Source organism: Ranitomeya imitator, chromosome 5 (genome assembly GCF_032444005.1).
Source record: "Ranitomeya imitator isolate aRanImi1 chromosome 5, aRanImi1.pri, whole genome shotgun sequence".
NCBI lineage: Eukaryota > Metazoa > Chordata > Amphibia > Anura > Dendrobatidae > Ranitomeya > Ranitomeya imitator.
The window spans coordinates 233,477,932-233,503,979 of NC_091286.1; the positions used below are offsets into that span (position 1 = coordinate 233,477,932).

At 44.6% G+C, this 26,048-nt stretch overlaps 2 protein-coding genes across 3 annotated transcripts in view; both read left to right on the forward strand.

Moving 5' to 3' along the window:
- MAP3K5 (mitogen-activated protein kinase kinase kinase 5) overlaps window positions 1–26,048 on the forward strand; it is a 295,259-nt gene that overhangs the window by 32,431 nt on the left and 236,780 nt on the right. The window lies entirely within an intron of this gene.
- Window positions 10,674–13,740, forward strand: LOC138637366 (uncharacterized). The gene is made up of 2 exons (XM_069725963.1): window positions 10,674–12,585; window positions 13,341–13,740. The coding sequence occupies exons 1-2, from the start codon at window positions 11,335–11,337 to the stop codon at window positions 13,548–13,550; spliced, it is 1,461 nt and encodes a 486-aa protein (XP_069582064.1). The 5' UTR covers window positions 10,674–11,334; the 3' UTR covers window positions 13,551–13,740.

The following is a 26,048-nucleotide window of genomic DNA, read 5'->3' on the forward strand; positions in this document are numbered from 1 at the left end:
AACCCCATCAGCAGCACCGTAGCCCACCCAAGACATCACAAAGTCCTGATACTGTCCTAATAATGGACTCAAATCCTGAAACCAGAGAGATGGAAGAGAGAACAGAACCAGCCACCAGCAAAGCCAGCACCACAGACCCTCGTCAGCAGCACCGTAGCCCACCCAAGACATCACAAAGTCCTGATATTGTCCTAATAATGGACTCAAATGGGAAGTACCTAAATACACAGCGGCTATTCCCAGGAAAACAGGTCCGTACAATCCACTGTGCAAGTATTGAACAGGTGACAGAGGTCATCAGTAGACCACGGTTTACCAACCCAAAGCACATTATTATACACACGGGTACAAACAATCGGCCAGACCAGCAGATCGCAGAACAACTGATCAACCTGGCAAAGATGGCAAACCTAAAATTCCGGGACAGTAAAATCATTCTGTCATCGCTGCTTCCAAGAAAGGACATACCCAGGCAAACCACCCAAGCCATCAATGCAGAACTGACTGAAAAGATCAAGACTGTGCCAAACGTGACCCTGGCACAACACCTCTCCATAAACAACAGTCACCTGCACGATGATAAACACCTCAACAAACAAGGGGTCAGCCTCCTGGCCAAAGAGCTGAAGGACATCGTGCTAAACAGAGACCCCGGGCCTGGATTCAACAGTGGCCATAATCACACTGAAAGACCCCCGAGAACGATAAAGCAGAAAACCCCAAGGCTACCTCCTGAAGATGGAAACAAAGCTCTTCACCCAGTGTCAGACCATCGGAGGTGGAGACCTCCACCGAGGAGACCACCAAGCCCACACAGATACATGCAGAGCAGAGATAGGAATGAGATAATAAACCTGCTCAATGCACTGCGCAGAATAATAATGTGACTGGATGGAACCAAGCACCGCTAAAAAACTGTCAGAAATCCAGTTTGTCCCACACAGCCATACTCATTACAAGGTATATACACACAAACCACACAGAAGAATGTCTTCACTTACAATCAGCAGCTGGAATATCCAGGGTCTCAACGCCTCAACCTTTGGATCTAAAACAAAGGACCCTGATTTTATACAAAGTATGAAAAATATAGACATTCAGATCCTCCTGGAAACATGGACCAGAGCCGAAAACGAATCCCTGATGCCTATTGGATACAAGGAATTCTTGGTCCATGCCCAGAAAAATAAAAACATCAAACAGGGCCGGGGCTCAGGAGGAGTAGCGATCTGGTATAAAGAGGAGCTCCACCAGTACATCAAACCGGTGAAGAAAGGAGACAGCCACATATGGATCAGAATCAGCAGCTCCATCCTCACCTGCCAGTCTGATGTCCACCTCTGTGCCACCTATATACCACCGCCAGAGTCCCCCTACTTCAATCCAGACTGCTTCGAGATCTTACAAAGAGAAGCCGCCCATTATCAGGCCCTGGGCAAAGTTCTCATCTTTGGAGACCTCAATGCAAGAACAGGGAGAGAGAGAGACTTCCTGACCACGGATGGAAACATCTACATACTTGGAGCAGAGAATGACGGCCAAGACCCTGTACACACTGAGAGAAACAGCTATGACAGTACAGTCAACAAAAGTGGCAGAAAGCTCCTGAACGTATGTAAAAGTTTAGGACTTCATATCCTTAATGGACGAAGCAAGGGTGACTCCTTAGGAAGGTATACACTAAACTCCCATGTAGGGAGGAGTGTAGTTGATTACGCCATTACAGACCTGAACCTGGCAGATGTCAGCGCCTTCATAGTCACCCCACAAACGCACCTGTCAGACCACAGCCAACTTCTTCTGTACATAAAATCTACAGAGAAACCATCCACTCAGAAGCCACAGCAGAGCGGCCTCTTCACCCGGCCTCCATCCTATAAATGGTCCAAAATGTCGGCACTAAGATATAAAGAAGCTTCCAGCAGACCTGAAATACAGCGGATGCTCCACCACTTCTACAACCTTGAGTACATGCCAAACCCAGAGGGAGTGAACCAAGCAGCAAAGGACCTCAACAATATATTCTACGCAATGGCCAGACTGTCTGACCTTAAAAAAGTCGACTACAAGAGACCAAAAGAAACACAGGTCAATGGCTGGTTTGACAGAGAATGTAAAGCTGTACGGAAGACCCTGAGAACAGCCTCCAACAAGAAACACAGAGACCCCAACCACCTGGGTCTGAGGGAAGCCTATGACTCCATACAAAAGCAGTACAAAACCATCCTCAGGAGGAAGAAGCAGAGTTACATCTCTACCAAGCTCAATCAACTCCAAGACGCCCTCCAAGACAACTCCTTCTGGGAACTATGGAACCACATGGGCACCAAAGACAAGAAAAACAACAACCATATCCAAAATGGCAACCTCTGGCTCCAATACTTCAGAGACCTCTATAAAGACATTCCAAAGGAAGGACTAAGCCAAGAACAGGAAAACATAATGGCGAAACTAAAAGCAATGGAGGAAAAAATCAAAAACTTCCAAAACCCGGTGGATACACCTATAACACTACAGGAAGTAACCGAGAGACTCTCCTCCATAAGATGTAGAAAAGCCGGTGGCCTAGATGGAATCCTACCAGAAATGCTGAAGTACAGCCCACCAGAAATACAGGCTGCAATGGTTAAACTCTTCAATATTGTACTGAGTGCCGGCTACTTCCCTCGTACCTGGAACCAAGGCCTCATCACACCCATCCACAAGAGTGGGGACAGGTATGACCCAGCTAACTACAGAGGCATATGCGTCAGCAGCAACCTGGGAAAACTGTTCAACAGTATCCTGAACAAGAGGATCCTCACCTTCCTCACCGAGCACAACGTCCTCAACAAGAGCCAAGCAGGGTTCATGCCGAACCACCGCACCACTGACCACATCTATACTCTGCACAGCCTCATTCAGAGACACGTCTACAATACAAAGAATGGGAAGATATACGCCTGCTTTGTGGACTTTAAAAAGGCTTTTGATTCAGTGTGGCACCCGGGCTTATTCCTGAAACTGCTGGAGAGTGGAATAGGAGGAAAGACCTACGATGTCATCAAAAGCTCCTACACCGAGAACAGCTGCAGCGTGAGTGTGAGCGGCAAAAGAACGGCTTTTTTCCAGCAGAGCCGCGGAGTAAGACAAGGCTGCAGCCTAAGCCCAACGCTCTTCAACATCTACATCAACGAGCTGGCTACCGCCCTGGAATCCTCCTCAGCACCAGGTCTCACCCTCCACGACGCCCAGGTGAAATTCCTGCTGTATGCAGATGACCTGCTGCTGCTGTCACCAACCGAGAAAGGCCTCCAGGACAACCTGAAAATCCTAGAGAAATTCAGCTCCACCTGGGCCCTACCGGTCAACCTAAAGAAAACCAACACCATGGTGTTCCAGAGGAGAAAGAGAAGATCAGACCAACACCCATCATTTATCCTCAACAACTGCGACCTCACAGGAACGGACAAATATACCTACCTGGGCCTAGAGATTCACCGGTCAGGGAACTTCAAACAAGCCATAGAGACCCTGAAAGACAAGGCCTGCAAAACCTTCTATGCCATCCGAAGGACACTCTACCATCTGAAGCCACCAGTGAGGGTCTGGCTAAAAATCTTCGACTCCATCATCGCCCCAATCCTCCTGTATGGCAGCGAAGTCTGGGGTCCTCACACCTACCCAGACTGGTCAAAGTGGGACTCCAGTCCAACAGAAATATTCCACCTGGAATTCTGCAAGCACCTTCTCCAGGTCCATCGGAGCACCTCCAACAGTGCTTGTCGGGCCGAGCTGGGCAGATTCCCTCTACACCTAACAGTTCTAAAGAGGGCGCTGTCATTCCGGGCTCACCTGCATAGGAGCAATCCAAGCTCCCATCACCATAAAGCCCTGATACATGAAGGTGAAACAGAAAAACCAGAACCCCCGGAACAGCCCAGCCAAACCCAACCGGAGCAGAACACCAATCACAACAACCTGACAAAAGCCGGAATCAGGAAGATGGCAGATGAAGGCCAGGAGAGGTATGTCAGTGACTGGAAGAATGATATCATCAGCTCACAGAAACTGACCATGTACCGGAGCCTACAGAGAGACTACAGACTGGCCCCATATCTGGAGAAACTCCCGGACCCCAGAGACCGCCAGATCCTGAGCCGATATAGACTCAGTGCCCACAGTCTGGCCATCGAATGTGGCCGACACAGGCAGAGCTACAAGCCCAGGGAGGAAAGACTGTGCCAACACTGTGATCAGGAGGCCATAGAGGACGAAACCCACTTCCTGCTACACTGCTCCAAATACTCAGCAGTGAGGGACACTCACTTCAGGAGACTCTCACATCTCTTCCCAGACTTCATCACCATGAAGGAGGAAGAGAAAACCTATATCTTGCTGGGAGAAGAAGAGAGAGCGGTGGAGATAGCAGCGCGGTATGTGAGCGAATGTCATAGACTACGAGAAAGAGAACTATGATGCCATGGACTATAGCCCCCAACCTGGACCTGCCCCATCCACCTCCCCTATGCCATGGACTATAGCCCCCACCCTGGATCTGCCCCATCCATCTCCCCTATGCCATGGACTATAGCCCCCACCCTGGATCTGCCCCATCCACCTCCCCCCACAGCTCCTACCCAACATCCCCTCAGTCCCTATCCCTATTGCCTCTATACACTTGCTTTGGCAAAACTGATGTGTATTTGGTCCTGCCAATAAAGCTTCTTTGAATCTTGAATCTTGAATCAATCTATATATATATATATATATATATATATATACATACGTACGTTAGAATAGATAGAATACATGTCTACACATAAAAAAAAGGCATACATATTCTATGTGTACACATAGAATATATATATATATATATATATATAATGTGTACACATAGAATATGTATGCCTTTTTTTTTTATGTGTAGACATGTATTCTATCTGTTCTAACGTACGTATGTATGTGTGTGTGTATATATATATATATATATATATATATATATATATATATATATATATATATATATATATATATATATATACGTACGTTAGAATAGATAGAATACATGTCTACACATAAAAAAAAGGCATACATATTCTATGTGTACACATAGAATAGGTATATATATATATATATATATAGTCTACACATAGTGTATCTACTAGATGGTGGCCCGATTCTAATGCATTGGGTATTCTAGAATATGCATATCCACGTAGTATATTGCCCAGCCACGTAGTATATTGTCCAGCACAGAGCCACGTAGTATACAGACTTAAAAAACAAATAAACATATACTCACCTTCCGAAGGCCCGTTGGAAGTCCTGCTATACTCACCCTCCGCTGCCTTTTCCGCTCCTCTGGACGCTCCCGGGACCGCTCCATTGCAAGCGCCAGCTTCCGCTCCCAGGGCTGGTGTGAGCAGGACCTATGATGACGTCGTGGTCGCGGTCACATGACCGTGACGTCACGGCAGGTCCTTGTCGCACACCAGCCCTGGGACGGGACCTCACCGGAAGCTGGCGCTTGCAATGGCGCGGTCCCGGGAGCATCCAGAGGAGCGGGAAAGGCGGCAGAGGGTGAGTATAGCAGGTTTTTTGTTTTTTTTTTAAATTATTTTTAACATGACATTTTTACTATTGATGCTGCATAGGCAGCATCAATAGTAAATAGTTGGGGACACACAGAGTTAATAGCAGCGGTAACGGAGTGCGTTACACCGCGGGCCGTTACCGCTGCCATTAACCCTGTGTGAGCGGTGAGTGGCGAGAATTACGGAGCGGGCGCCGGGCAGTGAGTGCAGGGGAGTAGGGGAGGGACTAATCGGACTGTGACCGTCGCTGATTGGTCGCGGCAGCCATGACAGGCAGCTGCCGAGACCAATCAGCGAATGAATAACCGTGACAGAAGGACAGACAGACGGAAGTACCCCTTAGACAATTATGTATATAAATTCTATTCTAACCTGCCAGTGTGATTTTACTGTAAACCGCACTGAATTACTGGCTTTTCTAAAGCAGGGGTCCCCAACTCCAGTCCTCAAGGCCCACCAACAGGTCATGTTTTCAGGATTTCCTTTGCATTGCACAGGTGATGCAATTATTACCTGGGCAAGACTAAGGAAATCCTGAAAACATGACATGTTGGTGGGCCTTGAGGACTGGAGTTGGGGACCCCTGTTCTAAAGGACACCGGTGCACCCATAGACTTGCATTGGCGATTCTCGGACGATATACGGTGACAATCGCAGCATGCTGCAATTTTTCTCTCGCATATATACGGCCGAGAAAACAACGGATGATAGGAGCTGCCCCATAGATTAACATTGGTCCGAGTGCTATGCGATTTTTTTTTTTTTTTTTTTTTTTTAATTTATTTATTTTATTTTTTATCGCATAGCACTCGTCCGTATTACGGTCTAGTGTGACTCCGGCCTTACTGTGCTTTGCTGTCGTATTGTTTGTTGGACATGGTGGTTTGGACTATGGCTACAGACATTCCTGTGCTTCTTTACCTAATTAGGTCCGCAGTCAAGTATAAATGCTGCACACACTGTGCAGTCGTGGACATGCACATGGGTCTGAATTTGTAATCCTGAAGTCTGCTTTCATGGATTGTATGACTGCATAGAATATTTGCATATATTTATTGTGTGTACTTGAATTTCACCACTTAAAGAGGTTCTCCCTTTTAGAAAACTTTTGTGCCTAGGCTGAAGTTTGTTATAAGGAAAAAAAAAAGAAACCTCTGCTTTGTTCACTGTTCTTGGGGGTGTGTGTGTGTGTGTATGTGTATATATATATATATATATATATATATATATAATCTCAGGATAGCATAAAAGCCGGTAATTCAATTGTCGGCTTTTGCTAAATCCTTACCGAACCCGACAGGATATGAGACATGGTTTAAATACATTACACCATTTCATATCCGTTAGAATTTTACATATCCCTCACTAATAATGTTAGAAGTGTTTGTGTGTAAAATTTGGGAGCTGTAGGTGTTAAAATAAAGGGTTAATTCACGGAAAAAACTGGTGTGGGCTCTCGCGCAATTTTCTCAGCCAGAGAGGGAAAGCAAGTGACTGAGGGCAAATATTAATAGCCTAGAAAGGGGCCATGGTTATTGGCCCCCCTGGCTAAAAACATCTGCCCACAGCCACCCCAAAAAAGGCGCATCTGTAAGATGCGTCTATTCTGGCACTTAGCCTCTCCCTTCCCACTGCCCTGTGGCATTGGCATAGCATGACATTAAGCCTGGTTAATAATGGAGAGGTGTAAATAAGACACCTCTCCATTATTAATCCAATAGTAAGAAATGGAAATACTTTATTCTTAATGTGTGTATTTTTAACCATTTCCTACTATTGGATTAATAATGGATAGGTGTCTTATTGACTCCTCTCCTTTATTAACAGGCTTAATGTCACCTTACAATAGCAAGGTGACATTAACCCCTTATTACCCCATATGCCAATGCCACAGGGCAGTGGGAAGAGAGTGGCTAAGAGCCAGAATAGGCGCATCTTACAGATGCGCCTTTTCTGGGGTGGCTGGGGGCAGATGTTTTTAGCCGGGAGGGTGCAATAACCACGGTTCCTCTCTCGGCTATTAATGTCTGCCCTCAGTCACTGGCTTTCCCTCTCTGGCGGAGAAAATTGTGCGGGAGCCCACGCCATTTTTTTTCCGTGAATTAACCCTTTAAATTTAACACCTACAGCTCCCAAGTTTTACACACAAACACTTCTAACATTATTAGTGAGGGATATGTAAAGATCTAATGGATATGAAATAGTTTACAGTATGTAAACCATTGAATTACCGGCTTTTTCTCTTCGCCACGACAGCACCCACTGAGAGAGGGGATCCGCCCCTAGGAACAGGAAACCCTATGGAGAGATAAAAGGGGCGGTCCCCCTCGCTCCCACAGTTTTGGTTTCCTGTTCCTACGGGAAGATCCACGGAGAAGAGGATTCCCAGCCTGGACGCCGCTTGCGCAGTTTACCTGTGAGGACGGCAAGGGCTCCAGGGCTGGATGCAGCGTCGGGGGTGCTGATTCAGTTTCCCCCCCCCTCTGCTGGCAGACGTCGCGAGACCGGGTCGTGGGGGGGCCGGTTCGCGGCAGATGTCCGGCGGTCTGCGGGGCAAGCACCAGGTGGTAGCGTCGCGCCGTCCTCGGTGGACGCCTGTGCGGTGTGGAGCCCAGTGTATGCCTCCGGAAGTGCTGGTAAGCTTCCGGGGTGCGGAGGAGTGAGACGACGCCGGCGCTGAAGCCGGTAACAGCGCCGGAGTATCCAATATGGCCGCGACCCGGAAGTAGTTAGCACTTCCGGGTTCAACAGGAAGAACATGGCGGCGCTGCATCCCGGCGTCCAGAATGGATTCTGCAAGAGAGCCTGCGGTACCTTCTCTAGAGGTTACCACCGTCACCCCTCGCAGCCATGCCAGCAGCAGCAGCCGCTCTAGGCAGAGCGGATCGTCCAAAAGGAAGCCACCTGCATCTGTGTCTCCTCCTCAGCCGGTACCTGATCGGTCAGCTTCTGGGTGAGTGTGCATCTACCCCACTAGTCTGATTATTGTCCCTCTCCCTTTATAATAGGCAAAAAGGAAAGAAAAAGCGAAACACAAGCAGTGTGCGTTATGTATCCAGCCCCTTCCGGATAGTTACACTAAAAGGCTATGTGATTCATGTATAAAATCAACGTTACGTGAGGAAGCCTCAGTTAAATCAGAGGATATAAGGGCCATGATTAGGGAAGAATTACGAGCCCTACAAAGCGTTGACAGAGAGCCACGTATTAAGGAGAAAAGAGGATACGTTTCACCTGTATCCGATCAGCCGTCTGAGTTAGAGGAAGCAAACTCAGATAGATCGCAGCAGGAGATATCCTCAGATGAGGATCAGGATACGTGCTCCCCACAGATAGCATTGACAATCTGGTGAGATCAGTTTGCAATACCATGGGCATAGAAGATCTTAAAGTCCCTAAAACACAGCAAGACATTATGTTTGCTGGCCTATCCGAAAAGAAGAGACCCTCTTTTCCGGTAATAACGGCAGTAAAAAGTCTGATAAAAAAAGAGTGGGAAAGCCAGGGGCAGAGGGGGTTACCACCATCCTCAAAGAGACGCTACCCCTTTAATGATGAAGAATTCACAACATGGTCAAAAGCCCCAAAAGTAGACGCAGCTGTGGCGTCTACATCAAAGAAATCCTTACTGCCTGTAGAGGATTCAGGCTCGTTACAAGATCCTCTAGATCGCAAAGCCGATTCGCTCCTTAAAAGAGCATGGGAGACTTCGGCAGGGGCCTTTAAACCGGCAATCTCAGCCACATGCACCGCAAGATCCATGATTGTTTGGCTGAGTGACTTGGAAGAAGGGCTGAAAGGAGGTCTATCTCGAGAGAAATTATTGTCCTCTATACCCCTAATTAGAGGTGCCACAGCCTTTCTAGCGGACTCATCTGCCGACTCTATACGCCTGGCAGCCAAGTCGGCAGGATTAACCAATGCAGCACGTAGGGCCCTATGGCTTTAAGGGCTGGAAAGGTGACCCTCAGACCAAGTCTAAGTTATGCAGCCTTCCATGTCAGGGTGAGTACCTGTTTGGTACCAAACTGGATGAGATCTTAACTAAAGCAGGGGAAAGGAAGAAAGGCTTTCCAAATAGTAATAATTACGTTCCATTTTATAGGAGAGCGTTCCGAAAGCCCGCATTTAATAAAAGGAAGGAGTTTAAGAACCAGGATCGCTGGGCCACAAGAGACACAAAACAAAAGGGTGCGTTCTTTGGGAAGCGCCCTTTCAAGTTTGAAGAAAAACCCCGTTAGGACAGATCTACCTGTGGGAGGCAGATTGTCCTCCTTCGCTAATGAATGGCGGGCCATAACTGCAAATATTTGGGCAAATAACCTTATTGCCTCTGGGTTACAATTAAAATTTTCCCGAGTCCCTCCGGACTCATTTCTATTCACTTCATTAAAGTCTCAGTTACAACAAGAGGCATTGGAGCAGGAGGTAATAAATCTCCTAGCTAAGGGAGTCTTGGTGGAGGTTCCATTCCTACAGGAGGGAAAGGGATTCTATTCCCCGTTATTTTTGATTCCAAAACCAGATGGAACATTCAGAACTATTATTAATCTTAAAAAATTAAACATCTACCTAGAAAATCAAACCTTTAAGATGGAATCTATCCGGTCCACCATTAAACTCCTGTTTCCCTATTGCTTTATGACAGTTCTCGACCTTAAAGATGCGTATTACCATCTACCTATTTATGCAGAGCATCAACAATATCTACGGGTAGCGATTTGTATTGAATGGGTGTGTCCGACACTTTCAGTATACTGCAATGCCTTTTGGGCTATCTATAGCCCCAAGAGTATTCACTAAACTAATGGCGGAGGTAATGTCATATCTAAGACTAAAAGACACTCTCGTAATTCCCTACTTAGATGACATCTTAGTAGTAGGAAATTCTCCTTCGCAATGTCAACAACGGTTGTGTGATATGATAGCATCTCTGCAAAAATTGGGTTGGATAATAAACTGGGAGAAATCTAGACTTATCCCAACAACTCGGCAAATTTTCCTAGGGATTATATTAGATTCTACAAGCCAGAAATGTTTCCTTCCGGAAAATAAACCGATAACGGTCAGGAATAAAGTTAAGTCAGTAATAGATAAACCCCTAATTTCTTTGAGAGAAGGCATGTCCCTTCTTGGCTCCTTCACGTCATGTATTTCAGCGGTTCCATGGGCCCAATTTCACTCGAGGCATTTACAGTATGCAATTTTACATGAAGAAGAAAAATCTCATGGTCATTTAAATATTAAAATTTCCCTTTCTAATAATGTAATCCAATCTCTGATATGGTGGCTAGATACAAAAAAACCTGGTCAGTGGAGTCCCCTGGGTAGTTAAACCCTCAAATATAATATATACTGATGCCAGTCCTACTGGCTGGGGCGCACATTTAAAAGACCATTTAGTCCAAGGATTATGGTCAGTCACGAAGTCAGACGACTCTTCTAATATAAGAGAGCTAAAAGCTATCTATCATGCTCTATGTGAATTCCTTCCGCAGCTACACGGGACACATACCAGAATTCTGTCCGACAACATGACCTCAGTCGCCTATATCAATCATCAAGGAGGAACAAGATCAGGAACGCTCATGTCTATAACCGAAGACATTCTAACCATAGCCGAAGAACATCTTCTGTCCCTGTCAGCGCTACATGTCAGAGGAGTGGACAACTCAAGAGCAGACTTCCTCAGTTGTCATACCCTCCACCAAGGAGAGTGGGTCCTAAATCATCAAATTTTCAAAATGATAACCATGAAATGGGGTACACCCGAGATAGATCTCTTTGCCACAAGACAAAACCGACAACTAAAAAGATTCGCTTCAATGTTCCGGGCCGACAATCCCGACATTCTCGATACCCTTCAGACTCCTTGGACATTTCAGAAAGCATACGCTTTTCCTCCTCTGATTCTTCTACCAACAGTAATCAGGAAGATAAGGGAGGACCGGGCAAATATAATCCTGATTGCCCCATTTTGGCCAAAAAGACCATGGTTTTCCCTGCTCAGAGCCATGTCCATCTCGGATCCGTGGATCCTCCCGGAGGATCAGGATCTTCTTTCCCAGGGGCCCTTCAACCACCCTCATGTGAAGGGACTAAGGTTGACAGCCTGGAATTTGAGAGGCAGCTGTTAAAAGTAAGAGGCTTCTCCGATAGTGTAATTAATACCTTGTTAACAAGTAGAAAAAGATCCACTACTGACATATATGTGAGAGTTTGGAAGAAATTTCTAAATCTCTATCCATCGGCGTTATCTAGTGAAATTCCCGTCTCCACTATTCTAGAATTTCTTCAAAAAGGACGTGACCTAGGTCTTTCAGTTAATACTCTGAAAGTACAAGTTTCTGCTCTAGGGGCCTTGTATAGTCACAATGTTGCGGGTAATAGATGGATAGCTAGATTTATTTCAGCTTGCCAGAGATCAGAGCCAGTTCAGATTCCGCAGATGCCTCCTTGGGATATTAATTTGGTCCTGGAAGCCTTAACAGGTCATCCATTTGAGCCTCTAGACTTAGCTCACATTAAATATATTTCACTTAAGACCGTTCTTCTTGTCGCGTTAGTATCGGCAAGAAGAGTAGGTGACATACAGGCGCTATCAGTAGATCCTCCCTTTATGTCAATATTTCCTGATAGAATTGTCCTGAAAACAGACCCTTCCTACCTACCTAAAATGTGTACAAAATTCCATAGGTCTCAAGAGATCCTTCTTCCTTCTTTCTATAATAATCCTACAGACCAGGAAGAAGAGAAGTACCATACTTTAGATGTGAGAAGGGTTATAATAACTTATCTGGATAGGACTAGCGCCTGGAGGAAGAGCAGGGCTCTCTTTGTTTCCTTCCAGGGTCAAAGGAAAGGATCTGGTGTTACAAAAGGCACACTATCCCGATGGATTCGGGAGGCGATATACCTGGCCTATTCATCTAAAGGGGAGAATCCACCTGAGACTGTGAAGGCACATTCCACCCGGGCGATAGCATCATCCTGGGCTGAACGAGCAGAGGTTCCTGTCATGATCCCAATGGCAGGGGATCACAAAAGGACAAGCACACAAAAAACAGAACAAGCTCTAGGGTGATGGAAACTGAGCTGACCGCGATCCTGAACCTAACCCACAACACTAGCAGCAGCCGGGGAACGTGCCTACGATGATTCTAGACGTCTCGCGCCAGCCGAAGGACTAGCTTCCCCTATTAGAAGAAACAAAGACCTCTCTTGCCTCCAGAGAAACACCCCACAGAAATAGCAGCCCCCCACATGTAATGACCGTGAAATGAGAGGAAAGCACATACGTAGTAATGAAAACAGATTCAGCAAAATGAGGCCCGCTAAAACTAGATAGCAGAGGATACAAAAGTGAACTGCGCGGTCAGCGAAAAACCCTACAAAAAACCATCCTGAAATTACCTGAACTCATGTGCCAACTCATGGAACATGAGGAGTAATATCAGCCCACTAGAGCAACCAGCAACAAGGAATCACATAACTGCAAGCTGGACTAAAACAAAAATAAAGCAAAACGTGGAACAGGAAAATCAAAAACTTAGCTTGTCCTGATGAATACAGAAGCGGAAAGCAGAGGTAGCAAGACACACTGATTACATTGATCGTCGGCGAGGAAATGACAAGAAAGCCAGGTTAAATAGGAAACTCCCATATCCTGATAGAACAGGTGGACACCAGAGACCGCAGAGAACACAAGTCACCCAGTACCATCTGTAACCACCAGAGGGAGCCCAAAAACAGAATCCACAACAGGTTCCTATAGAACTCATATGTAAGGCCGCAACCTGGTCCTCTCCTTCTACCTTCTATAGTCACTATAGATTAGATCTATCTGCCTCCACTGACTTGTGTTTCGGTAGATCAGTCCTTAATACGATAATCCCCCCCCAAATAACTATCTCTGAAAGTCTCTCAGTGGGTGCTGTCGTGGCGAAGAGAAAACACCGGATTACGTACCGGTAATGCTCTTTTATAGAGCCACGACAGCACCCCTTCACTTCCCTCCCATTTACATATATTAGTGTACATATGAGCACTGTTAAGGGTGGTGGATTCTTGTACTTATACATAGTTAAATTATAATGAATGATGATAAAGAATTGTCTACTAAAACTGGTGGGCGGTTCCTCGCAATCTCTGTAACCCAAACTGTGGGAGCGAGGGGGACCGCCCATTTTATCTCTCCGTAGGGTTGCCTGTTCCTAGGGGCGGATCCCCTCTCTCAGTGGGTGCTGTCGTGGCTCTATAAAAGAGCATTACCGGTACGTAATCCGGTGTTTCTGCTATCTAGCGCTATATGAAATATAATATATAATATATATATATATATATATATATATTCACGAATATTTGAGATCATGGATCAATTATATGTCCATTTTGCATCCCGGAGAGAAAATCTCACCGTACAGGTGCCATACGGATGACACACGGATACGGATGGAGAAAAAATCGCATCCTCGCACTGAATACGGATAAAATACAGATCACTGTTCATGAACATTTCTGCGTATCTCTGCAGTAAAAAACGGACCGTATTCTTATACGTTGGGTGTGACGCCAACCTAACTTTCCAATAAAAAATTTTTTCGACATGGACCATGTACACCATGCTCTTCTGTATCTCTGGTGAAACTCGCTTACACAAGTCTTCAGGTCCATAATAATAATAAAAGATCCTAAGTAAAGTCTGATTTTTTTCCAAATGCATTGCCATTTTTAACCTAGGAAACTATTTGATCATGTACATTTTAAAATTTTAATTTATAAACACGAATGCCACACAAACGGATAACACGGGCACAAGGATGGCAATCATCAGTATTCTGGCTGAAAAAATCAGACTCTTTCATGAGCTCATTTGACTACGCTTTAGACCAAGTTCACACGTACATGTGATTTCTCAGGTTGATTATTTTGGCAAACTGCAAATATGACAGGACCTGCTTGTAGCTCCTTGGACTTGACCTCAAAGTAAAAAAAAAAAAGAAAAAAAAACATGTATGCTGCAATATTTCACTGGTGAGCATTATGCTTTTTTGTAAATTTGCTTTTTTGTACATTTCAATTAACATAGGCTAGCTAAATACGTGTATATACTCGAATATAAGCCGACCCCCCCTAATTTTGCCACAAAAAACGGGAAAACTTAATGACTCGAGTATATATCCTTGGGTGGAAAATGCAGCAGCTACTGGCAAATTTAAAAAATAAAAATATATACCAATAAAAGTAAATTAATTGAGACATCAGTAGGTTGTGTTTTTGAATATCAATTTTGAATCAGGAGCCCCATATAATGCTCCATACAGTTCATGATGGCCCCATTAGATGCTCCATACAAAATACGCCCCATATAATGCTCCATACAGTTTGATGGGCTCCATAATATACTCCATATTAAAATATGCCCCATATAATGCTGCACAAATGCTGATTATGGCCCCATAAGATGCTCCATAGACACATTTGCCCCGTATAATGCTCCACAAATGTGGATTATGGCCCCATAAGATGCTCCAGAGATACTTGTCCCATATAATGCTGCACATAGCCCCATACAGATAATTGCCCCATATAGTGCTGCACATGGACCCATAAGATGCTCCATACAGATAATTGCCCCATATATTGCTGCACATGGACCCATAAGATGCTCCATACAGATAATTGCCCCATATAATGCTGCACATGGCCCCATAAGATACTCCATACAGATATTTGCCCCATATGCTGTTGCTGCGATTAAAAAAATCACATACTCTCCTCTCGTCGCTCAGCCCCGGCACTTGCTATATTCACCTGCTCCCCGTTCCACCGCCGCCCGCCGCTGTGTCTTCTCCGTCCTGTGCACTGACGCTCAGCAAAAAAAATTGCATCCTGCACTGCACACGGATTACTGTTCATGAATCATTTCTGTGATTCTCGTCCGTGAAAAACGGACAAATTTTTTTTTTTTCGTTGTGTGTGACTCCAGCCTAATATGCATTTTGTTTTGGTTGTTCCATTTTTAGTTGCTTTATTATCCACAATGAGCTGCTCAGTTAACATTGCTTTAGTGAATGTGCACAGAATACATTGCACATACAGTTCAAAACAAAGTTTTCCAGGGCCAAATCAATAAAACATGATTTTGCCCTTGAAAGTTGGTGACAGTTGGCAGCTAATACTTCTCTTGGCGTCATGTACGGGGGCCTACGGCGAGATATTGCAAGTGGCAATAATTCTTCCAGTGTTTTATGCTTAAGCCTTATACAAAGTTGTAGCAAGAAACTACAATGTGGCATATTTATGTCAGGTGTATGTGTTGAAATAGCACAAAAAGCACAAAATGTCTATCAGACTTGTTCCGTATACACTACAATAGAGTACAAGGTTTTAATGTAAGCAGTATGTACTCAAGCATCCATAAATTGGGGGGGAAAGGACATGAAACACAGCAACAGAAGTAATGTAATAACATTCAAATCTTGCTAAGGCTATGTGCACACGTTGAGTATTTGCATGCAGAAATTTCTGCAAGGTTTCTGCATGTCTTGGCAGAAAAAACCTCATGTTTTTGCAATGAATGCTTTTTTGAGAAAACTAAAGATACTTCACAATTTTTTTTTTAATGTAATTTCTTGGTTCAACACCACTTTTTTCGTGCTGATGCAGTGGCATCAGGGAAATTGGATTATGGATGTCAGTAGCTGTCATTGACACCTAGCTTAGTAATGAAAAGGTGTCAGCCCAACATCTTCATCACTAAGCCGATAAGTAAACATAAACCCAAACACATTGTCACCAGCCTATATAGGAGCCTTAACAGAATGAACGTACATAGGCTGTAACCCGCCAGCAACTGTTAGTTTTAAAGAAAAAAAATTGTGTAGGCTCCCGGGTAAGCCGACGACTAAGGGCTGATGTTAATATTCTGGGAAGGAGCTAATAGCCATAAAGGTTCCCATGCTATTATCTGCTCACAGCTGTTTGCTTAGCCTTTACTGGCTAGTTTACAGGGGGCCTAGAAAAAAGTCCCTCTATAAAATCAAACCAGCAAAGGCTAGGCAGACAAATGCGGGCTGATATTAATAGCTTAGGAGAAGGGGCCCCTCACATACTAAAAACATCAGCACTCAACCGCCCCAGAAAAGGCGCATCTATAAGATGCGCCAACTTTGGCGCTTAACCTCGCTCTTCCCACTTGCCCAGTAGCGGTGGCAAGTGGAGTTCATATTTGTGGGGTTGATGTCACATTTGTATTGTCAGGTGACCTCAAGCTCACAGGTTAGTAATGGAGAGGCGTCTATAAGACCCCTATCCATTAGTAACCCCATAGAGATATTGTATAAAAGCACATACAACCAGAATAAAGTCCTTTCATTTGAAATAATGACACAGACTCAGTTAATGAATCTTAATTAAACCTTACTCGCCGAACGCCTAATCCACCAAAGCCAACGTCTCCTGCAACAAAAATAAAATAATAAACCACAATATACCTCATCTTTCCGCAGAGAAGGTAATCCATAATGTCCAACGATGATCCTGATTACTTTGAGAGTAGTCACTGATGTGACTGCTATCAAAGACAGCCGGCGATGCACTGACAGGAGATAATCGCTCCTGCAGTGTATCACTGAGCTGCCGTGAGAGTTCACTGGAGTTCATCAGCTCCGGTGATCTCCCTTACTGCACCACTGCTGTGTGAGAAAGTTGTCACGCAGCAGTGTCATAAGTGAGAGCACTGGAGTTTATGAACTCTCACGGCAGCTCAGTGATACACTGACAGGAGGTAATCACTCCTTCAGTGTTTCGCCGGTGGCCGGGTAGAGCAGTCACATCGCTGTTCTACATGTGAGATCGACATGGGACACTCGGGATTACGTGGACTACTGTGGAAAGTTCAGAATACGGTGGTTTATTACTTTACATTTCTAGGAGATGCGGGCATTGGGGATTTGGTGTTAGGTGAGTATAATGGGTTTTTATTTTTATGTGAATGTGTATGTAATTTTTTTTTTTTTTTCAGCTGAGCAAAGGCGTAGTCTCATCAGCCCACGCCTGCTAACCTGCGGTAAGCTTTTTACCGCAGGTCACTGCAGTGGGTCACAGCTGCGGGGTCACCCTGACATCTGACAGCATGATATCGCAGCGCTCTGACCAACAGTCTTACCGTCGGTTGCGTTACTGCTAAGAACCACCTGCATTGGTGTTTCACACGTTGTCACACAGATGACAGTGTGAGAAGCACCACAGGAAGCTGGTAAAATGCAAAACAAAAACTCAACAAATTCGCAAACCTTTTTATACCTGCGTTTTTTATGTGGATTTGTCTGACTCAATTGAAGTCAATGGGTGAAAAACGCTGCAGAAGCGCACAAAGAATTTACATGCTGCAGAAAAAAATGCACTGAAGGATTCCATATTGTTTTTGGCCCATTTCCACTCGGAAAAAACGCTGCAAAAACATCAAAAACTGTGAACACATAGCCTTACTCTCCCAGTAACGACACCGGGATGCATGAACTTTTTTTTTCAATATTAACTTTATTACAGCAAAATACACCTATCATACATATTTGGAATGGCATCTTAGGCTTCTTTTACACTTGCCGTGTTTTTGTGGCCCCAATAGATTTCTATGGGACCGCAAAAACCGACCACAAAAATTTGTCGGAACGCCGTACGCCATATGGCTGTGAGGGCCTTATTTACAGCCATGAAAAAATATCGAGCCTGCTCGATATTTTTCACGGCTTACTGACACGGCCCCCATTGAAAATCAATGGCGCAGCAAAAACAGAAGCTTGTTTTTTGCGGTTCACTGTGAAGACCATATTTGCGGAACGTTGTTTTTTTTCCCCCCTACTTTTTCCCTTCTATTCGAAACCAGAAAACTGGCAATCCGCAAGATTTTTGCGGCCCGTTTTTGCGGCAGACCGTGAACATTATGACAATACAGCCCGCAAAAACGGGCCACAAAAAACATGGCAAGTGTAAAAAGTTACAGTATTATTTCACCCTTTAGAAAAATCCTTGTAAACTGGATGACATCTCAAGGCTGTTAGCTGGCACAGATATTGTTGTGCGTGGTTTACACTTGAGAACATGCGTGCACTATTTTTAGCTAGGAAAATGTAAAGTTGTAAGCCATGTGTAAAAAAAAAAAAAAGAAAAAAACATGATTGTCTACTATATTTTTTTTTTTGTACCTATCATTAACCAAGTTAACAGAGCTTTCTATTCTGAAAATTGCATACAATAAATAGGAATGATTTAACAACTTTTCCGGCGATTATAATGTTCATGGCCTATCCTTAGATTATGATATTAATATCTGATTGCTGAGCATACATCGCTCTGCACCCCTTCCAAACAGCTGAATGAATGGCATCATTTGCTAAATTTATATAGGCACATTGGCATACATTTTGTTTTGATAGTGCCTGATTCCTCAGCTCAAGCAGTGTGCATGTGCATGGGCACACAATTAAGAGAACGCTGACTTTGATGAAGTGCCACTATAATTATTTATTTATATAGCACCATTCATTCAATGGTGCTGTACATGAGACGGGGTTAGATACAAATTATAGTAAACAAAGTAGCAATAACAGACTGATACAGAGGGGCAAGGACCCTGCCCTCGCGGGCTTACATTCTACAAGATGTTGGGGAATGAGACAGTAGATTGGGGGGTTGCGGCAGCTCCGGTGTTGGTGGGATGGTAGCTCCGATAGTGGTGAGGATGCGGCGGGGTCATTGCAGGCTGTATGCTTTCTTGAAGAGGTGGGTTTTCAGGTTCTGTCTGAAAGATCTGAATGTGGTTGATAGTCGGACGTGTTGGAGCATATTCAGGAGAAGTCTTGGAGGCGATTAGGTGAGTAACAAATAAGTTTGAAGGAGAGAGGGAGGTCTTGGGAGGACCGGAGATTACGTGAGGGAATATATATCGGGAGATTAGTTCAGAGATGAGGAGACAGGTTATGGGTGGCTTTGTAGGTCAGGATTAGTAATTTGAACTGGATACGCTGAATGAATGGGAGCCAGTGAAGAGATTTGCAGAGGGGAGAAGCGGAGGAGTAGCAAGGAGAGAGATGAATTAGTCGGGTAGCAGAGTTAAGGATGGACTGGAGAGGTGGGAGAGTGTTAGCAGGGAGGCCACACAAAAGTATGTTGCAGTAGTCGAGGCGGGAGATGAGGGCATGCACAAGCATTTTAGTAGATTGAGGGTTGAGGAAAGGACGGATTCTGGAGATATTTTGGAGCAGGAGGTGGAAAGAGCTTGGATGTGCGCTTTGAAGGACGGGGCAGAGTCAAGGGTTACTCCGAGGCAGCAGATTTCTGGTACGGGGGAAAGCGTGATGTCATTAATTGTGATAGATAGATAGATCAGGTAAGGAATATCTGTGAGATGGAGGAAAGATGATGAATTCAGATTTGTCCACATTGAGTTTGAAGAAGCGACAGGAGAAGGAGGATATGGCTGATAGACACTTCGGGATTCTGGACATCAGAGAGGTGACGTCTGGGCCAGAGAGGTAGATCTGAGTGTCATCAGCATAAAGGTGGTGCTGGAATCCATGGGACTTTGAGTCATCCCAGGCTAAGTGTATAGATTGAGAAGAGAGAGGTTCCTAGAACAGAGCCTTGGGGGACTCCCAAAAGAGAGAGCATGCGATGAGGAGGTAGTGTGGGAGTGGGAGATGCTGAATGTGCAGTTGGAGAGGAGATCCAGGATAGAGCGAGGACTTTGATGCCAAAGGATGAGAAGATCTGTAGTAGGAGGCAGTGGTCAACTGTGTCGAAAGCAGAGGACAGGTCTATAAGGAGGAGTATAGAGTATTGTCCGTTAGTTTTGGCTGTAAGTAGGTCGTTAGTAATTTTGGTGAGGGCAGTCTCAGTGGAATGATGGGGACGGAAACGGATTGTAGATTGTCAAAGAGCAAGTTAGATGAGAGGTGGGAGGAAAGTTCAGCGTGGACGTGCTGCTCCTGGAGTTTGGAAGCGAACGGGAGCAGTGATATTAGGCAATTGCTGGACATAGCTGTTGGGTCGTCATTCGACTGTTTAGCAGGAGGGGGAGCCCACTAGTGATACGTTGATGAGCTGCCTTAAAGGCTATGGACACCTTTGACATAGAAGAAAATAATTTTTACGTATTCTAGTCTGCAATCTTTATTCATATAGGCTGTATAGTATGTATGTGTGTAACCAGTCTTCATCAGTTAATATAAGAGCACACCTTCTATCCTGCACTTATTTCCCTACACAAGAGTTCCACCTTTTTGTGCAGCCTGTTTTCTCCGCATTCATGACATATTCTCTTCCCTTTCCATGTTGTGGAAATCTATGTATAACCCCTTCACTACTGCTAACTTAAGGTTCGGTTTACACCAGCATTTTAAAAATCATCTGAGTTCCATCCAGAAAAAGATTACTATTTTCCTTTGTCTGGTCAGTATGGAATCAGTTTTTAATGACACCAGTTATTTAAACATTTAGAAGACCTAATACAGTTACCTCTGTTAACCCATTTGCCCTGTAGCCTGTTTTCCCCTTCCTGACCAGACCAAATTTTACAATTCTGACCTGTGTCACTTTGTGGTAAATGGTAATAACTCTGGAACGCTTTAATGAATCTCAGTGATTTGTGAGATTTTTTTTTTTTTTTTCGTGAAACATTGCACTTTATGTTAGCAGTAAATGTAGGTTGAATTTTGTTTTTTGTTCATTTGTGAAAATATCGGAATTTGAGAAAATTTGGAAAATTTCGCAAATTTCAAACATTTAAGTTTTATCTCAAACCAGTTAGCTGTACAAAATAACATATAAATAGTATTTCCCATATGTCTGCGAATCATCATCAATCATTTTTTAAACCTTTTTTGGTGGGGTGGGGGGGAATTAGAAGGGTTGAAAGTTCATCAGCAATTTCTCATTTTTAAAACAAAATGTACAAACCTTTTTTAGGGACCACATCCCGTTTGAAGTGACTTAGAGGGGCCTATAAACCAGAAAATAACCAAAAGTGATGCCTTTTTAAAAACTGCAACCCTCAAAGACAACATTCAAGAAGTTTATTAACACTTTAGGTGTGTCACAAGAATTAAAGCAATGTGGAAGGAAATAATGAACATTTTAATTTTTCATGCAAACATTTACAAATTTTAACAGCAGGAACCAATTTGTTGTGCAATTTCTCCTGAGTACACAGATACCCCATATGTGGAGCATAACCCACTGGTGATTAACAAAATTTTATAAAGTTGAGCTGTAAAAATGAAATACATTTTTTTTCCCTAATGTTTCTTTAATCCCAAAAATTTCATTCTCACAAGGGTAACAGGAGAAAATGGATAGTACAATTTGTTGTGCGATTTCTCCTCAATATGCCGATACCGCATATTTGGTGGAAAACTACTGTTTGTGCGCACGGCCGGACTCTGAAGGGAATGAGCACCAAGTGAATTATGAAGCGCAATTTGGGCTGGAACGGATTGCAGTTACCATGTCACATTTGTAGAGCCAAAACAGCAGAAACCCCTACAAGCGATCCCTTTATGGAAATAACACCTTTTTGAGAAATTCATCTAGCGGTGTGGTGAGCATTTTTAAAGCTCAGGCGATTCACAGAATTGTATAATATTGGGCTGGGTCAATGGAAAATGTTTTTTTTTCTCCACTAAAATGTCACTTTGGACCCAAGTTTTCCATTTTCATAAGGGATAATAGGAGAAACAGACCACAAAATTATGTTACACAGTTTCTCCTAAGTATGCCAAAACCTAATATGTGGTCAAAAACTACTTTTGAGGCACAGTGCAAAGCTCAAAAGGGAAGGAGCGCCATATTGTAGTGCACATTTTGTCAGAATGATATGGGGGTGGTAAAAAAATTCTGTAGCACACCTGCCTTGTCAATATGATCACTGCATCCCTAGACTAATTCACTGAGAGGTGTAGTTTGTAAAATGAGGTCACTTACGGGGGGGGGGGGGGGGGTTCTGCTACCTCAGGAGCACTGCCAATGTGGCAATGTGGGCAGAGCTGAAAACATAAGTGCGCATGCGCCCACAGTAGGGCAAAGCATATAATGCTGTAGATAAGCCCCCGATCCGACCTGCAAGAGAAGAAAAATAACTTATTATAATCGCCCGGGGTGTCGCAGGTTCGCGCCGGCGCCTCCTATGTTCTTGTGATGCCACCCTCCTACTTGCTTCATGGCTCCTTAGCATCGTTCTCCTGCTCAGGCGTACTTATCTGTCCTGTTGAGGGCAGAGCAAAGTACTGCTGTGCGCAGGCCTCTCTGACCTTTCCCGCTGCCTGCACACTGCAGTACTTTTGCTCTGCCCTCAACAGGACAGATAAGTACGCCTGCGCAGGAACGCGATGCCAGTTGAGTACAATAAGTTATTTTTCTTCTCTTGCAGGTCGGGTTGGGTCAGATATACAGCATTATAGAATGCTGTAGATAAGCCCTGTAAGGTGGTGGCCGTAACTTGTATCAGCCAAACCTGGTGACAGGTTGGCTTTAAAGTAGGACGCTGAGCAGCAGGGACTGAGGGATGGAGAGGCCCAAAACCACACCATCTGACCACACGGACCTGATTATCATACAGTGCGGGAGAACTTTAAAAAGGTCTTGGGGGGTATACAAGAGGAGTCAGGAGGTTATATAAGCATGTATGGAATGCAGCACATGCCCTGAATAAGGTCATAGTTTTAGTTGATATATGACAAAACTGGTGACTCTGACTGGCAATTCTCTCATGTCCGGTTTCCTTTAAGCCCAGACATTTAAAAAATAAATAAAAAATATTGTCTAGTTGTTACCATGGTTACAGTTTTAAAACTGTAGTACATAACTTTTAAAGAACTCTGTGAAACAACAAGCACCATTTATCATTTGGACTTTTTTTTTCCCCTTAACATAAATAGTGCGTGCAAGCTTGGATCAAATCACAAAGTCACATTTTCCAGGCACAATTTACATTTTTTTGTCTGAGAACTGTCTGCACCAGCTGCTCTACCTTCTGAAGAAGTTGTTCTTGTCTTTACAAGGTAATAGAGCTGAATGAGATATTTGGATTCTAGGAATTCTTTGCTGTTGGAGGAAGGGCATGGAACAGAAAATTTCAGGGAAAGTTTTAAGACATTTGACTCTTCTAGTAACGGAGGAGTTGGCATTTTGTTCTAGTCAGAATTCTTGCTACTGTATGTACGGTACATTGGAAACTTTTAGACATTGCATAAGAACTTTCTTTAGATTGTCCAATCTGAAACATTTTTTTAAAATGATAAATGAATATATGTGCTAGTGCAATAAGGTTAGCTCTGTTGCAAATATTATCTATTGTGCATGTTCTGCAGTCATGTTAAGATATTGATATATATATTCTGGATAGATTAAAGCAGAGCTCCCCAGCCTTGCTGACCTTTAGAGCCACATTCAGCTATGTAAGGGGGTTGTGAGCCACATCCTGCTCCTGTCCCACTCACAGTAGGGACACCCAGAGCCCCCTATTAATAATATAACGACAGCCAAAACGATTCCACTGAAATCACACCAAGGCAGTATGCCAAGCTCCAGGGTTTCCTATCTTACCCTCATTCAGATCTTCTCTTCTTTAAGGCTACTTAAACACTTGTGTCGTGTGACGTCCGTCGCAATGCGTTGTTTTGGGGAAAAAACGGATCCTGCATATGTGCCCGCAGGATGCGTTTTTTTCCCCATAGACTTGTATTGCCGACGGATCGCGACGTATGGCCATCCGTCCGCGTCCGTCGTGCACTGGATGCGTCGTGTTTTAGCAGACCGTCGTCAAGAAATAACGTTCAACGTAACGTTTTTTCGTACGTCGTGTCCGCCATTTCTTATCGCGCATGCGCGACCGGAACTCCGCCCCCTCCTCCCCAGGGCTTTACAATGGGCAGCAGATGCGTTGAAAAACTGCATCCGCTGCCCACATTGTGCCACATTTTCACAACGTGCGTCAGTACGTCGCACCGACGCGTCGGTAGGGGTCCGTCGCTAAGCAAGTGTGAAAGTAGCCTAAGTCACCATCTAGAGATCTACTCTTAATAGCTGTTTGCTACACTTGGCTCTAATGCACCAAGCTGGCAGACAGCCGTGACACATAATGGGTTTATGAGCCACAGGTTAAAGGGAACCTGTCACCCCCAAAATCGATGGTGAGGTAAGCCCACCGTCATCAGGGGCTTATCTACAGCATTCTGTAATGCTGTAGATAAGCCGCCGATGTTACCTGAAAGAGGAGAAAAAGAGGTTAGATTATACTCACCCAGGGGCGGTCCTGCTCCGATGGGTGTCTCAGGTCCTGAACAGCGCCTCCCATCTTCATTCCATGATGTCCTCTTCTGGTCTTCACGCCGTGGCTCCGGCGGAAAGGTCAGAGAGGCCCGGCGCCTGTGCACTGCAGTACTTTGCTCTGCCCTCAACAGGGCAGACAAAGTACGCCTGCGCTAGAGCCGCGGCGTGAAGACCAGAAGAGGACGTCATGGAATGAAGATAGGAGGCGCCGGAGCGGACCTGAGACGCCCATTTGACCTGACCGCAGCGGACCATCCCTGGGTGAGTATAATCTAACCTCTTTTTCTCCTCTTTCAGATTACATCGGGGGCTTATGTACAGCATTACAGAATGCTGTAGATAAGCTCTTGATGACGGTGAGCTTACCTCCCCATCGATTTTGGGGGTGACAGGTTCCCTTTAAGTTGTAGTAAAAAAAACCAGCACTCTAACTTGGCTTTTAGTCAGTGGTTTAATTGTGTCCACGTTAAACAACAGAAACGTTTCGGTCCTAATATTCGGACCTTCCTCAGTCACATAAGGTCGCATGGACTTACGGTGGAGGCCGCGTCCCTTCAGACCACACACACAGGCTCCAGATTCTCCCTAAGGGCACCTTCCGGATACTTATACAAGCCCTGAGACACTGTCTGTGTCCACCATCCCCCATGTGACTGGGGAAGGTCCTAATATTAGGACTGAAACGTTTCTGTTGTTTAACGTGGACACAATTAAACCACTGACTAAAAGCTAAGTTAGAGTGCTGGGTTTTTTTTACTACAATTTATGATATTGGAATCTACCCAGGCACCTCACTATCAGGCTGTGCACGCGTTCACCTTTCTAATCAGGTTCCCTTTAAGGACCCCTGGATTAAAGAGTACCTGCCAGACTGTCATGTGAATATCTTTTTAAGGCCGGGGTCACACTCAGCATAGTGTGACCCCGGCCCAAAACGGAGTTCCGTATGCAATCCGTTGCTAAGGTGGGGCTCCGTATTTTGCGCAAATAAACCAGCGTATGTGGGCAGCACGGTGGCGCAGTGGTTAGCACAGCAGCCTTGCAGCGCTGGAGTCCTGGGTTCAAACCCCACCAAGGACAACATCTGCAAAGAGTTTGTATGTTCTCTCCGTGTTTGCGTGGGTTTCCTCTGGGCACTCCGGT

Excerpts from the sequence above, each read along its gene's own strand:
- LOC138637366 (XM_069725963.1), top strand. The coding sequence starts at position 11,335 with ATGGGGTACACCCGAGATAGATCTCTTTGCCACAAGACAAAACCGACA. Across the intron at positions 12,586-13,340 it reads CCTGGGCTGAACGAGCAGAG|GTTCCTATAGAACTCATATG; the intron begins GTTCCTGTCATG and ends AATCCACAACAG.